We start from the raw sequence: 16,265 nt of genomic DNA, 5'->3' as shown, positions 1-16,265 counted from the left end.
AACTCCTGACCTCAGGTGATCCGCCCGCCTCGGCCTCCCAAAGTGCTGGGATTACAGGCGTGAGCCACCGCACCTGGCTGAGTAAAAATATTTTTAAGTCCTTTTAAAATATAAATTCATTTGAAATTTAAGTTATTTCAAAACAGATTATTTTCATTTTCTACTACCTAACTATACTGATAATAAGATATCTATTGCGAGAATCTTATGATTATTTTATTTTCTATCTAGTAAAAGTTGGTAATTTTAAGTTAAAATTTTCATGTATTTCAATGATAAAATTAGCACTGTTGCTTTATATGCAAACTTGAGCTGAGCAATTAGGAAAAATTGGGAATGTTTTTTGTTTGTTTGTTTTGCATAATGATGATAGAATTTTAAAAAATGTGAATACCAACCCATTTCCCGCTTTTGAGTTGCCTTTGTTGTCCGTGGTAAGCTGAGAAAGCACATAGTGAGGTGCTTTGGCACTGTCGGCATCAAATATATCCATATTAGATTCTTCACAATCTCGTCGTTTGACCCCCGGCCTCTGCTTTGGATTTCGTTTTCGTGATTTACGAGGTACCTCAGTGTTATCATTGTAGGAACTGGTGCTCATGTTACTGAAGTTGGAGGGGGAATCCTCCATCCACATACTGCAGCTCTGCTCAGATTCCAATCCACACCCCTCATCCTGGCAGGACATCCGACTGTTATCCAGCAAGTCCTCAGGTGGTGGTGAGATGTACAAGACTGTGTGCCTCTTCGGTGTTGATGGATGCTGCTGAACTGTGTTACTGGTTAACTGCTTTTCACTTACCCCTCTGTTACTTACCCCCACAGCTGAGGAGCAGCTCTCCACTTGCATAGCCTTGCTGTCGGTGACTGAGGTAGAATAAATGGTAGGGCTGGAAGAGGTGGTAAAGGAGCTGCAAGCACCGCCCATGGAGGAAGAGGAGGGAGCTGAAGAAGCATCTGCAGTGTATAATTCAAGAGTAAATACACTATACATGTTTTCACCTATGCTGGCTAGCAGTCCCATTGAAAATGTGATTTGTGAACTGATTGTTTTTCCCCAAAATGAATAGTCAGAATTTGGTTATGTTTTAGAATATAAATGCTTCAAGCAATATAAGGCCTAAGAAATGCAATTTTTAAAAATGCCCAAATAGCATTATTTTACTTGTGTTACAATCAATAGATTTTTAAAATCTCATTTAATGTTTTAAGCTGTAAAGCAAAAATAAAGCTTTTATTGCCTCAGCTGGACATTCTATTGAATTTTAATCATTTAAAGTAATAAAGAAAACCCCAATATGAAATATATGCTTGTGGTCCACATTCAAGGCCAATTAAATAATTCATTATAGAATTTGAAAAGTGGGACTGTGCTTAGCCACAAAATATTAAAATAAGTTTCTAACCTATGAAGCAGAGAACTACAGGTCATTTTTAATGCAGACACTCCCTGCTTCAGAGGCAAATCCTGGAATAAAAATATGAGAAAATAAATGAGAAAAGAGCTGCTGATTATTCCAGATATCAATTATAAAATGAGAAATAAATAGAAAAAATATATAATCAACTGAATTGGAGGCAAAATGGAACTGGTATTGTCACTATGATTTGTTGTAAAATCTAGGAGAATCAAGATGAAAAAGGTTTGATTTGGAACATTCTGGGTTGTAGAAGATAAGCAAGTTAATCATTGGGTCTCCAGAAGCTGGAAGTGGTAGTTCAAAACCATAAGCTCTAAAATAAATCCATCCTTTATGACATAATGAAATGCAAAGGAAGAACTGATTAATGGATGGATTTCTCTTAATAAAGTACTTGATTACATGCTTGACAATTGGTTAGAGCTGTCCATTTTCTCTCTTTTTAAAGGGCCTGGTTGATTGTGACTAGTAAGGGAATTTTCCAATATAAGAACAATGGTAAATTTTACTGGCTGAAATCTAACAGAAAATAGTTAAGCATAAAAATCTCTGGAGAGCACCAGAATTAATATTTTTTATAAAACTATTATCTATTATGCCTAGCAAGAAAGATTTAAGTAGATCTTTTCAGCATATGTGGCAACTGGCAGAATAGCGCACTGAAAATACTATTACTTTAGCCCTTAACAGCATAACCTCAGAGGCGCATTGATTGCTAAGGTTGGAAGTTGTCATGACTAACATTTTAGATATCATTTTATCTTGTTCACAATATGGAAAGGTTTGTCATCATATACACACACAAAAATAAAAATAGGTAACATGACAGACAAAGATATGTTCCAATCTAAAATTAATTTGTATTTATGACCAAGTATGCCACTGTTTTAAAGTGTATGATAAAACTGTATGTGCAGTTATTGGAAATGCAACATACACATCAATTGTAATATAAAGAAAATGTAAGAATGTCAATGTTTACATAATTAAAAGCCAAGTGCCAAAGAGCTGTTTTTTCAATTGAAAACATGTATTTAAAATACACCTAAATTATCTGAATGAACTATATTCACCCAGAATTCTTCATCACTGTCAAGGCTAAAAAGCACAGTAATTAATATTAGTCATCAAGAATATGATCTACATAATGCCACATGGAAACATTTTTCCCAACTACCGTTAAGTGAAGGAGCCTAAAGAAATTAGATGATACCAGTTCCATTTTCCAGTATGTATCCTTCTCAAATGCAGTAGCTGAAATTGGAAAATTCAGTCACTTTAAACTGCATTCCAATTTAAAGGAAAACTTATCAATTTTGTATCATGCATTAATGCAATGTTTTCTTAGTAAATAAATATTTTTAAAAGTTTGTAAAAACTACAAAATCTATATGCTAATGTCAGTGACAGTTTAGGAGCTGATTTGTAGCCACTTTGAGTTTAAATATAATTTTTTCCTTGTCTTTTGAAAAATACTACAGAATTCATTTTAGAAAAAATAGAAAAGGTATTACATCTAACATTCCTCCATCTGTTCCAACTATTGGCAAAAACGAAACTAAATTTTTGTGTACTTATGAGCCTATGTTCTTCATTTTCAGAGAAATACAAGTATGCAGCATACAAGTATGCAGCATGCAATATTTGCAGTGGAACACACAAAACATGAATGCTGTGAACTTATATTTCTATAAAGCAGCTTTCTCCCACTCACCCTTTTTAAATCTAAGGATCATGCACATGAGAATGCAGAGTATGAACATCTCAGGGATCCCTGTTCATGACAGATGGAAAGTACAGGTGAAAAGCAATCATGAACCCAAAAGCAAGTTATATGGTATTATGAATTTAATATGCACGATATAACCTTGTCTTGTTCTCCGAGGTAAAAAATTTAATCTTGCAAATCTTATCAAATATCAAAACCATAATGATTATAAAACCCAACTGATTTAACAGTCATACATAAGTGTGTGTTCTAGGATAAGTATGCCAAACTGTGATATCATATCCTACATAAATTTAAATATCTATACATTTTCCATGGACAGCTAACACACGATTGTGTGTGCACAACTGCAGGATTGATCCTGGGCATACTTATTAAAGAAAAAGTTAGCACAAAACTGTGATGCTGAAAATATTAACTCTGTCAGAAGAGAACAGTAAGCATCTTTTAATTGAAAAATATTACTTTGTAAAGTGTACTTCAATTGCAAAGATTCTACTCATTTTAAGACAAATGAAATAATTTTTTTTTTAACTGTAAAATTCTCTTTTTTTTTTTTGAGGCAGGGTCTCGCTCTGTTGCCCAGGCTACAGTGCAGTGGCACGATCATGGCTCACTGAAGCCTTGATCTCTTGGGCTCAAGCAGTCCTCCTGCCTCAGCTTCCCGAGTAACTGACACTACAGGCACACAACACCATGCCTGGCTACTTTTTAAATTATTTGTAGAGGCAAAGTTTTGTCATGCTGCCCAGGCTGGTCTCAAATTCTTGGGCTCAAGCAATCCTCCAGCTTCGGCCTCCCAAAGTACTGGGATTATAAGCGTGAGCCACCACACCCAGCCTAAAATTCTTTACCATGGTACTACTGATACTCTGATGATGATAATGGTGTATAAAATCTTTCATATCAAAACATTACATTCTGGTTAGCAAGAGATCTGAGTGCATTAATTAATAATGCCATGTGAGGTAGCAAAGTGGAGGGTAAGAACTGTGAGCACCTCGAAAGCACTGACAATATCTTTCTCATCTTAGATCCTCCCAACACCTATCACAGTGCCCACATTGTAATAAAATTCAAATTATTAAATTGATTTATGGGAAGCCAAAAATTTGATATGTATTTGGAGTTACATTAAAGTTAAGCTGGCAAATAAATGTAGGTTGAAGAATAAAAGAATTTTTATTCTTTTATATTTAAATATAATTCAAAGCACTTAGAATACATATTACTACGATAGCATTATTTGATACAGGGAAAATACTAAGAGTCTAGAGGTAACTATTTAATATCACTACCAAGAGTACTCTAGTAATTTTATTTCCTTAAATTATAAATAAGCCAAATTACCTACTTATATATCCATAAATTTACCATGAAAAAAAATCCTTAATATCCTATTAAAATATAAATACATAAAATAATGACATCAGAACATTTTAAATTTCTAATGCTAGTCATTTCCAAGCATTCCCAGAAAAGTGCTAACAAATCCTCCGGGGCATATCACTGTATCACTAAATAAAATATCAAAAAACAGCTTGATATTCTATAGAACTAAAGTGTGAATGCAATTCTGACCCGTCTATATTTCTTTTTTTTTTTTTTTTTTTGAGAGGGACTCTCACTCTGTTGCCCAGGCTGGAGTGCAGTGGCACAATCTCGGCTCACTGGAACCTCTGCCTCCCAGGTTTCAAGTGATTCTCCCGCCTTAGCCTCCTGAGTAGCTGGGATTACAGGTGCCCACCACCACGCCCAACTAATTTTTGTATTTTAGTAGAGATGGGATTTCATCATGTTGGCCAGGGTGGTCTTGAACTCCTGACCTCAAGTGATCCGCCCACCTCGGCCTCCTGAAGTGCTGAGATTACAGGCGTGAGCCACGGTGCATGGCCATGTGAATAAATTTTATTGATTTTTTTTCTTTTATGAAGGAATTATCTTTGAACCTATAGTCTAACTTATATAGAATATTTTTTTCCTTTTTTTTTTTTTTTTTCTGAGACACAGTCTTGCTCTGTTGCCGAGGCTGGAGTGCAGTGGCACAATCTTGGCTCACTGCAACCTCCACCTCCCGGGTTCAAACAATTCTCCTGCCTCAGCCTCCCGAGTAGCTGGGACTACAGGTGCCCACCACCACGGCCGGCTAATTTTTGTATTTTTAGTAGAGACGGAGTTTCACCATATTGGCCAGGCTGGTCTTGAACTCCTGACCTTGTGTTCTGCCCGCCTCAGCCTCCCAAAGTGCTGGGATTACAAGTGTGAGCCACTGTGCCTGGGCTAGAATAATTTTATTTTTTCTAAAGCATTTTCTGTGACCACAGAAAGCATAACAAACTAAAGGAAAAATTAATAGACCATTCTATAATTTACTCATAGTAATTTATAATGTCAGATTATTTTAAATAGAATAATTTTAAAATTTAAAAGAGGCAGGTAAGTGTCATATGTAAAGTATCCTGTATTTAAGTCTATATGCCACTATTAGCAGTAGCCAATTATCAGACCAAATGCCAGTAATGATGGTGAACTTGAATTGTACATATGGCTTCTTTTAAGAATTGATGGAAACTATAAATACTCAAAAATAGTTGAGATTCAAAGACTGGCAGATATTAAATAATATCTACATGGAATATGAATATCCCAGAATCTGTAATAAAAGATGAAACAGGATTTTATTTATTTTCTTTACTTTTTTTTTTTTTCTTTGTTGAGACAGTCTTGCTCTGTTGCCCAGGCTGGAGTGTAGGGGCACGATCACAACCCACTGCAGCCTCGACCTCCTGGGCTCAAACGATCATCCCACCTCAGCCTCCTGAATAGCTAGGACTACAGGTGTGCGCCACTGTACCTGGCTAATTTTTGTATTTTTTGTAGAGATAGGGTTTCACCATGTTGCCCAGGCTGGTTTTGAACTCCTAGGCTCAAGGGATCCTCCCACCTCAGCCTCCCAAAGTCCTAGGATTACAGGCATGAGGCACCGTGCCCAGACTGAAAAAAGATTTTAAACGATACCATTTATAGAAACCCATGTAGATTTTATATACTCCTTGCTTAAACTGCATTTTAAACTTAAGAACTATCAGCTCTAGATTTGTCAACTAGAAATTATTTTAACTACCATAATATATTAGTGCTTAAAATATCATTAAAAAGATATACTTTATATGGAACTAAAAACTTTTAATAGAAAACTTTGAAATTCGAAATATTTGCTGAAGTCTCAAAAGAAAGAAATACCTTTCACTGCTTTAAAATATATGACAGAAATGATATTTAAATTCCAAGCTTCCAAGATTAAAATTTGATCCCTAACATTTGAATATGTACATATTTTATAATTTTTCAACATCTGTGCAAAATTGAGTTTTCTAAAAAAGCCAGTTTAAAAAAAGCCATAAAATTTTGCAAGTATGCTAAGTGAACAAATAGTGGAACAAAGAAGGAATAAATTATTGACCACGCAGAAAATAATCATTAAAAAAAAACAAGATATTTGGAAACAATTTCCTTTTTTTTTTTTTTTTTTGAGACGGAGTCTCGCTCTGTTGCCCAGGCTGGAATGCAGTGGCGCAATCTCCGCTCACTGCAACCTCTGCCTCCCAGGTAAAAGCGATTCTCTTGCCTCAGCCTCCTGAGTAGCTGGGACTACAGGCACCCGACACCATGCCTGGCTAATTTTTGTATTTTTAGTAGAGACAGGGTTTCACCATATTGGCCAGGCTGGTCTCAAACTCCTGACCTTGTGTTCTGCCCACCTTGGCCTCTCAAAGTGCTGGGATTACAGGCGTGAGCCACCGTGGCCGGCCTTTTTTTTTTTTTTCTTTTGAGACGGAGTTTCGCTCTTGTTGCCCCCGCTGGAGTGCAATGGCACAATTTTGGCTCACTGCAACCTCTACCTCCCGGAGTCAAGCAATTCTCCTGCTTCAGCCACCCAAGTAGCTGGGATTACAGGCATATACCACCACGCCCGGCTAATTCTGTATTTTTAGTAGAGACAGGGTTTCACCATGTTGGTCAGGCTAGTCTCGAACTCCTGACCTCAGCTGATCTGCCCGCCTCAGCCTGCCATAGTGCTGGCATCACAGGCGTGAACCACTGTGCCTGGCCAGAAACTATTTCTGATCTAAAACACATAATGTTCAACCTTAGTTATTTCTTCTTAAGCATTATATTTTTCTTACTGGTAACAATGACCAACTCTGAAGTTCTCATCTGATAAAAGTCACCAGATACAAGGACATATTTTCAGATTAAAGAAGAAAGATATTCAGAGAAAAAACTGTAAGGCCAACACTCATGTTGCCAACAGACTGAAATATCTAGAACATACAAAGTGGCTGCAAACCTGCTTTGTCAACACCTTACATGCCAACCTTCATTTTCTACTTTTCTTCTTCTTCTTATAATATTAATGTAAAGTTTAAAACTTTACAAAAAGTTTTAGTTTCAATCAGTACCAATCCACTATTTAGAAACAAACAAAAAGTAAGAAAGGAAGAAAGAAAGGAAGAGAGAAAGAAGGAAAGACTTATGAAGAAGTCCGAAAACGAGACCGACCTATACCCTGGGTGAGATTGGATGGGTTAAGTGTCTCTGGCACTATTTGTCTTCACTATTGACAGACACTGTCACACAACCCACCACACGATGCCTGTCTCTGAATGGCGAAGCTAGAATGCAAGTTAAGTGTATTAATAGAAAAAACAACTAGCATCCCAGCATATAAAATAAGCATTCCAGATTATTAAAAAAAACAAAAATTGTAGTGCTGATCATTTAATTTACATGATTAAAACAGTTTCGATCTCCCATTTGTATTTTTCCCACCCAACATATGTTTACATGTTAAAATAAGCAATGTTTTAAAATAAACTTCAAAAAATTTAATTATTAACCTCTGAATGCATGTGGGGAAATTTCTTAGACAAAATTTTTGTGAACTCTTATTCACCAATTTGTTCTGTTTATAGATGCTCTCTAATCCATAAGCCAGAATTCTCTCTTTCAGGTGTTTTTCAGGATGTTCCCTTACCCAAACTCTTTTGAAGCGTGGAAGAAGATATGTTCTAAGCAATGCACTTACACTGTAAAAAATACCTATATTTTAGCAGCAAAATAACCTTTTCATTTTTCAGACCACATTGACTCCTACATACTTCTTTATGCTCCCCTTAAAAAAGATACCAATTTATACTTTTAATGATATATGCTACTTTGTATAATATGTTTGATCCTAGAGGCTCTATTTTTTTAAAAAATAATGAGCACTACTGCTGAAGCTGAAGGGTTTGTTACTGATTTATCGCAGACATCTTTTTCTTCCCCAGTCCATCAAATTGCTATTCAGGGTTCTAATATTATAAAACAATTACTCTCCAGTTTTTAATCTGAATTCTCCTTACATAACTATTTCTACCTTATCAGAGTACCATTAATATACTCATATAATATTTACTAAATAGTGCTCCCTGAAAAATAAAATGCTAATCCTGAAACTTAGAGCAATGTTTTAAATGTATTTTTTTTCTATCCAAACAAATTTTTTTTTCTATTCAAACAAAAATTCAACACAAAGGATCTAAGCACAGTGTATAAAATGTGTACTAGATATACACATTAAATAATTTGATTTTTAAGTCCATGTAAAATTCTTTCCTAATGGAAGAAAAAGATGTTTTCCATCATCCAATGATTTAAGTACTACTGGATAGCATCACTTGTCAATAATGAATGAAGAGACTAATACCCAGACGTAATCTTCTATCTCCAATAATTTAAACACAAAAGGGAATAATTATACTAGCTGACAGCTACATTTATTACACTGCCAAATATACCAGAAAGTACAGGCTAAAAAGAGAGCGAGACAGAGACAAATACTGTACTACTGAAAGATAATGTCACTTTAAGTTAAAAACAGACTATCACTAAACTTCAAAATTAGAGAAACAAACAGTTCCAAGGGATATTATCTGAAGGACACTTCAATACATTTTAAATAGTTTAGATTAAAAAATAAAGGCATTCCTGCCAATTCTAGTCCAATGTTTTTACTTTTTTTTTTTTTTTTTTGAGAACGAGTCTCTCTCTGTTGCCCAAACTGGAATGCAGTGGTGCGATCTCGGCTCACTGCAATCTCTGCCTCCCGGGTTCAAGTGATTCTCCTGCCTCAGCCTCCTGAGTCGCTGGGATTACAGGCACCCACTACCACCTCTGGCTAATTTTTTGTATTTTTTAGTAGAGATGGGGTTTCACCATGTTGGCCAGGCTGGTATTGAACTCCTGACCTCAGGTGATCCACGTGCCACGACCTTCCAAAGTGCTGGGATTACAGGCGTGAGCCACTGCGCCCAACCCTACGTTTGTTTTTTTTAAGATATGACTAAAACAATAATAAAAAATAGTTTACAGCATCATTAAAAACTTCTGATTTAATCAATCAGGTTTTAGACCTAGGTCTGGAGTAAAGTATACATTAGATCCAATTGTAGACAAAATAAATTGCCTAGACAAAAAACCAGAAGTCATAAATTGCTCTACCAGAAGTTTTTTTGTTTTTTGTTTTTGTTGTTGCTTGTTTGTTTGTTTTTGAGACAGTCTCACTCTGTCGCCCAGGCTGGAGTTCAATGGTGTGATATTGGCTCGCTGCAACCTCCGCCTCCTGGGTTCAAACGGTTCTCCTGCCTCAGCCTCCCGAGTAGCTGGGATTATAGGTGCCCGCCACCTTGCCCAGCTAAATTTTGCATTTGTAGTAGAGCCAGGGTTTCACCATGTTGGCCAGACTGGTCTCAAACTTTTGACCTTGTGATCCGCTGGCCTCAGCCTCCCAAAGTGCTGGGATTACAGGCGTGAGCCACCGTGCCCAGCCTCTACCAGAAGTTTTGATCATTAACCATGCAACTTACATCACTTCATTTAAAAAATACTATTAAGAACTCTTAAACAGCAGACTTTCTAGAATTAGTCCTTCAGGAACTGTTGGTCTTTCCTATGATTTCATCATCCTCTATCAATGTTCCTTTTATATACAAAGGTTCTGATATGGTTTAGCTATGTCCCCACCCAAATCTCAACTTGAATTTTATCTCCCAGAATTCCCATGTGTCGCAGGAGGGACCCAGGAGGTGGTATTTGAGTCACGGTGGCTGGTCTTTCCCATGCTATTCTTCTGACAGATAATAAGTCTCACGACATCTGATGAGTTTATCAGGGGTTTCCACTTTTGCTTCTTCCTCATTTTCTCCTGCTGCCACTATGTAAGAAGTGCCTTTTGCCTCCTACCATTGATTCTGAGGCCTCCCCAACCATGTGGAACTGTAAGTCCAAATGAACATTTTTTCTTCCCAGTCTGGGGTATGTCTTTATCAGCAGTATGAAAATGGACTAACACAGTAAATTGGTACTAGGAGTGGGGTGTTGCTGAAAAGATACCTGAAAATGTAGAAGTGACTTTGGAACTGGGTAACAGGCAGAGTTTGGAACAGTTTGGAGGGCTTAGAAGAAGACAGGAAAATGTGGGAAAGTGTGGAACTTCCTAGAGACTTGTTGAGTGGCTTTGCCAAAAATGCTGATAGCGATATGGACAATAAGGTCCAGGCCAAGGTGGTCTCTGATGGAGATAAAGAACTTGCTGGAAACTGGAGGAAAGGTGACTCTTGTTAGGTTTTAGCAAAGAGACTGGTGGCATTTTGCCCCTGCCCTAGAGATCTGTGGAACTTTGAACTTGAGAGAGATGATTTAGGGTATCTAGTGGAAGATATTTCTAAGCAGCAAAGTATTCATTAGGTGACTTGGGTTCTGTTAAAGGCATTCAGTTTTATAAGGGAAGCAGAGCATACAAGTTTGGAAAATTTTGCAGCCTAACTATGCGATAGAAAAGAAAAACCCATTTTCTGGGGAGAAATTCAAGCTGGCTGCAGAAATCTGCATAAGTAGCAAGAAGCCTAATGTTAATAATCCCCAAGACCATGAGGAAAATGTCTCCAGGCCACGTCAGAGACCTTTGTGGCAGCCCCTCCCATCATAGGCCCAGAGGCCCAGGAGGAAAAAGTGGTTTTGTGGGCTAGGCCCAGGGTCCCCATGCTATGTGTGGCCTAGGGACTTGGTGCCCTGTGTCCCAGATGCTCCAGCAATGGCTGAAAGGGGCCAATGTACATAGCTCGAGCTGTGGCATCAGAGGGTGGAAGCCCCAAACCTTGGCAGCTTCCATGTGGTGTTGAGCCTCTGGGTGCACAGAAGTCAAGAATGGAGATTTGGGAACCTCCGCCTAGATTTCAGAGGGTGTATGGAAACCCCTGGATGCCCTGGCAAAAGTTTCCTGCAGGGGTGGGGCCCTCATGGAGAACCTCTGCTAGGGCAGTGCAGAAGGAAAATGTGAGGTTGGAGATCCCATACAGAGTCCCTACTGGGGTACTACCTAATAGAGCTGTGAGGAGAGGGCCACTGTCTTCCAGACCCCAGAATGGTAGATCCACTGACAGCCTGCACCATGCACCTAGAAAAGCTGCAGCCACTCAACACCAGCCCATGAAAGCAGCCAGAAGGGAGGCTGTACTCTGCAAAGCCACAGGTACAGAGCTGCCCAAGACCATGGGAACCCACCTCTTGCATCAGTGTGACCTGGATGTGAGACCTGGAGTCAAAGGAGATCATTTTGGAGCTTTAAAATTTGACTGTCCCACTGGATTTCGGACTTGCATGGGCCCTGTAACCCCTTTGTTTTGGCCAATTTCTCCCATTTGGAACAGCTGTATTTACCCAATACCTGTACTCACATTGTATCTAGGAAGTAATCAGCTTGCTTTTTATTTTACAGGCTCATAGGCAAAAGGAGCTTGCCTTGTCTCAGATGAGACTTTGGACTGTAGACTTTTGGGTTAATGCTGAAGTGAGTTAAGACTTTGGGGGACTGTTGGGAAGGCATGATTGGATTTGAAATGTGAGGACATGAGGTTTGGAGGGGCCAGGGGCAGAATGATGTGGTTTGGCTGTGTCCCCACCCAAATCTCAACTTGAATTTTATCTCCCAGAATTCCCATGTGTTGTGAATCATGGGGGCTGGTCTTTCCTGTGCTATTCTTGTGATAGTTAATATGTCTCATGAGATCTGATGGGTTTATCAGGGGTTTCTGCTTTTGCTTCTTCCTCATTTTCTCTTGCTGCCGCCACGTAAGAAGTGCCTTTCACCTCCCGCCATGATTCTGAGGCCTCCCTAGCCATGTGGAACTGTAAGTCCAATTAAGCCTTTTTTTCTTTCTAGTCTCGGGTATGTCTTTATCAGCAGTGTGAAAACAGACTAATGCAGGTTCCCACTGAGAGAGTGTCAACATGACAGAATAACAAAGTCAGAAAGTATATCCCATGGCCCACATATATATACATCTTGACTGGTGTGTGAAACTTCAAAATAAGACCAAAAATAGACCAGGTGAGAATGGAAAGAAAAAAAGTCAAAATAAAGTTCAAAACTAATTTTTATAAAGCGAACCTATTTTTAAAAACCTTACTAATGGCCGGGCATGGTGACTCACGCCTGTAATACCAGCACTTTGGGAGGCTGAGGTGGGCGGATCGCCTCAGGTCTGGAGTTCAAGATCAGCCTGGCCAACGTGGTGAAACCCCATCTCTACTAAAAATACAAAAATTAGCCAGGCATGGTGGCAGGTGCCTGTAATCCCAGCTACTTGGGAGGCTGAGGCAGCAGAATCGCTTGAACCCGGGAAGTGGAGGTTTCAGTGAGCCGAGATCGCGCCACTGCACACCAGCCTGGATGACAAAAGTGAGACTCTATCTCAAAAAAAAAAAAAAAAAAAAAAAAAACTTTACTAACAAAGGAAGTTAGAAACACATGGGGAAGGAGGTCAATGTTTACTCAATAATTACTACTTGTCAGAAAATGTTCGGTTATTTTACATATTTATCTTCATAAGAACCTTAAGAAGAAGTTCATATTATTGTCTAATTACAAGGGTGATATTATTAGAAATTTATTTAACTTTCCCAAGAGTCCATCTATATAGGAGATATGATATGATAGCAATCAGATTTAAATTCAGTCTTTATGACTCCAAAGCCCATGTTAATCTCATCTGTGAGAAAAATAAACAAATAAATAAAACTATGCACATGTTGTGTGTGTGTTTGTAAGTAAGTCTGATCTAGAGAATGGCTGTATAGACCTGGTACTTTGAGGTGCTTTCTCATTGATTTTCTGATTTAATTTAGTTGATGATAATACCCTGTAATTACATGGGAAGAATAAATTCTACCTGAGTGGGCTAAATAAATACTGCCAGTACACATATACTTGATACATATACGCAATGATGGATGAAAAGTGAATATAACCTTATTATGCCAAATATAAATCCATCAAGTATCTAATATATCCCATATCTTTGCTAGTTTTTAAGAGTACAGTTTATTGGACACTTTTATTCATTAGTCATTTGCACCCAGTGACTTTAAAATTATAAAATATTTAAAACACTCATGTAGCTTCCACTCATATTCAAAAAATGATACCATTTTACTATGCTTTTTTTTTTTTTTTTTGGTGAGTCGGAATCTCACTGTCGCCCAGGCTGGAGTGCAGTGGCATGATCTTGGCTCACCATAACCTCTGCCTCCCAGGTTCAAGCGATTCTCCTGCCTCAGCCTCCTGAGGAGCTGGGGATTACAGGCACCTGCCACCACACCCAGCTAATTTTTGTATTTTTAGTAGAGATGGGGTTTCACCATGTTGGCTAGGCTGCTCTCAAACTCCTGACCTCAAGTGATCTACCCGCCTTGGCCTCCCAAAGTGCTGGGATTACAGACATGAGCCACCATGCCTGGCCCATGTATGATTTTTTAAATTTTATTTTTTTAATTAACAAATAATAATCATACATATTCATGGGGTAATGTTCTGATACATATAATGTACAGTAATCAAATCAAGGTAATTAACATATCCATTATCTCAATACTTATCATTTCTTTGTGTTAGGAATGTTCAATATCTTCCTTCCAGCTATTTGAAACTATATAGTATTGTTAACTACAGTCATCCTATAGTGGTATAGAACACTAGAACTTATTTCTTCTATCTAGCTGAAATTTTGTATCCTTCAACAAATTTCTCCCTATCCCTTCCTTCCCCCTACCATTCCCAGCCTCTATTATCTATCCTCTGTCTTACTTTTTACTTCTATGAGATCAGCATTTTTTAGCTTTCACATATGAGTGAGAACATGCAGTGTTTAACTTTCTGTTCCTGGCTTATTTCACTTAATGTCCTCCAGTTCCATCCACATTGCCATAAATGACAAGATTACATTCTTCTTTATGGCTGAATTCCAGAGGAAAAAATATCACAGAAACAGGTGAAGTTCCTTTCTTATAAAACAATTAGTTATAAACACTTTTTTGCTTATATTTTCAATCTTGTTGGTGATATAAAAAAGTCCACTTCTGTGCATTAATTTCTTAGGCAAAATTGTACAGAATGCATAAAAACAGTAACCGTATCTATTTTCTATAAGTATTTAGCTTATGAATGTTTCAGAATCTGTGAACAGTTTCAAAATGCTGTTCTGTCGACTCAAGTAATATAAAAATATGCTTATTAGAAACTGAATAAATCACAATATTTATAAAAGTGTTATTAAAAGGACAATAAAAAGAGAAATATTAAAGGAACAAAGCAATAATAGGCCAAGTTTGCTTTTTGGCAATGTCAATTTGTAACTGTCAAACAATTAGCAGTTGTTTCTGAATTAATGGCTTATAGGCCCAAGTTTGCTCTCTAATAATGCAGACTTCAGCATAAAACCATACATACATACCATCCATATGTATAAGTGTATGTATTTAGATTTACTATGTAATTTCAGTATAATAAGATAGAAGGGGGAGTAGAGATTTTTAAATCTGCTTGTAACATGTTTGTAACTAGGAACTGACTTCCTTCTAGAAATGGTCCAGTTTTCTTGGAAAAAAGGAAATGGCCATAAAGAATAACCAAGATCAACTCACAACATTTTAGCTCACAACATCTATAGGTGAATTACCTTTCTTGTTAGTGGGTTTCTGGTTTAATTTCATGAATAGTATACTACATTAGGTGGCAAAAATTCTGAAATATGTTAACCCAGGAAAGCAATCAAAGGCAAATTTCTTCCTCAAATTTAGTCAACTCAAGAAAATCTTCATTATATAACTGTAAATACTTTCTAACATAAGTAAATTAAGTTATAATAAATTCAATAGGATAAAAAATTTTGTTGCTATAAATCACTTTTATTAAATTTTTATTATTCTAGAAATCAAATTCCCATTTGAAGATCCTGACACTTGTAGAGGAGAGGTATGGCTTTTCAACTCAATAGTCTATACACTGCCTAGTTAAGGATCTTGTGTTTCCCTAACCGAAGTGATAGCACACAGTGCCAAATTCCCTCAAGCACAATGGCAAGGAGTAAGAACTAAGTAAAGGAAAGAAGAGAGATACTTTATGGCTAGAAGGATTGTGATATGATGACATGCAAATTATCTAACACAATTCTTGTCACATAGTAGGAACTTAAAAGTGATAACATATTTTCATTTTTTAAAAGCTGTCTCCTACAGGAAGGAGTAACATATTTTCTTCACCTCAGTTTTTATACAGTGTATTGTTATAGGTGGTTTAGAAATTTCTATGATTTTAATTCAGGTGATTAGGAGATATGAAATGAATTAAAATATAGCTCTTATTTGATCACAGGACATTAATTTGCATCTCTAGTGCCCTCTCTTATAAACAGCACTCAATGAAATTTTGTAGAAAATACTTGTTACATACTTGAGATTTATTAAGTGACATGGCATAGAACTCAAAGCACTATATATCGAAGCTCTTCCAAAAGAAAAATTTATTATATGGATCACTTCACATCAAGTTATGAACTTAAAAACTGACAGTGGTCCAACAAATGGAGATATTCAACCAAGATTTCCACTGTACACACTTTATGACTGTGTATTATCTATATATGTCAAAAACTGCTATGAAGTTAGCCGGGTGTGGTGGCGCACGCCTTGTAGTCCCAGCTACTCGGGAGGCTGAGGCAGGAGAATCGCTGGAA

At 37.3% G+C, this 16,265-nt stretch overlaps 1 protein-coding gene across 5 annotated transcripts in view; it reads right to left on the bottom strand.

Annotated features, from left to right (window-relative positions):
* Positions 1 to 16,265, bottom strand: part of NFAT5 (nuclear factor of activated T cells 5) — a 129,897-nt gene that overhangs the window by 51,794 nt on the left and 61,838 nt on the right. For 3 of the 5 annotated variants that reach the window (XM_032157783.1, XM_032157784.2, XM_032157785.2), the window contains one exon: positions 399 to 957. In XM_032157783.1, coding sequence (XP_032013674.1) covers positions 399 to 957 — 559 coding nt within the window. Of the gene's footprint in view, positions 1 to 398; positions 958 to 1,406; positions 1,469 to 3,135; positions 3,155 to 7,713; positions 9,201 to 16,265 lie in introns of those variants that run through there. The other 2 variants (XM_058441155.1, XM_058441156.1) reach the window with 2 other exon arrangements.

Source organism: Hylobates moloch, unplaced genomic scaffold, assembly GCF_009828535.3.
Source record: "Hylobates moloch isolate HMO894 unplaced genomic scaffold, HMol_V3 SCAFFOLD_6, whole genome shotgun sequence".
Taxonomy (NCBI): domain Eukaryota; kingdom Metazoa; phylum Chordata; class Mammalia; order Primates; family Hylobatidae; genus Hylobates; species Hylobates moloch.
Note: the sequence above shows the minus strand (reverse complement) of the source record. Positions and strands in the feature narration are given on the sequence as shown.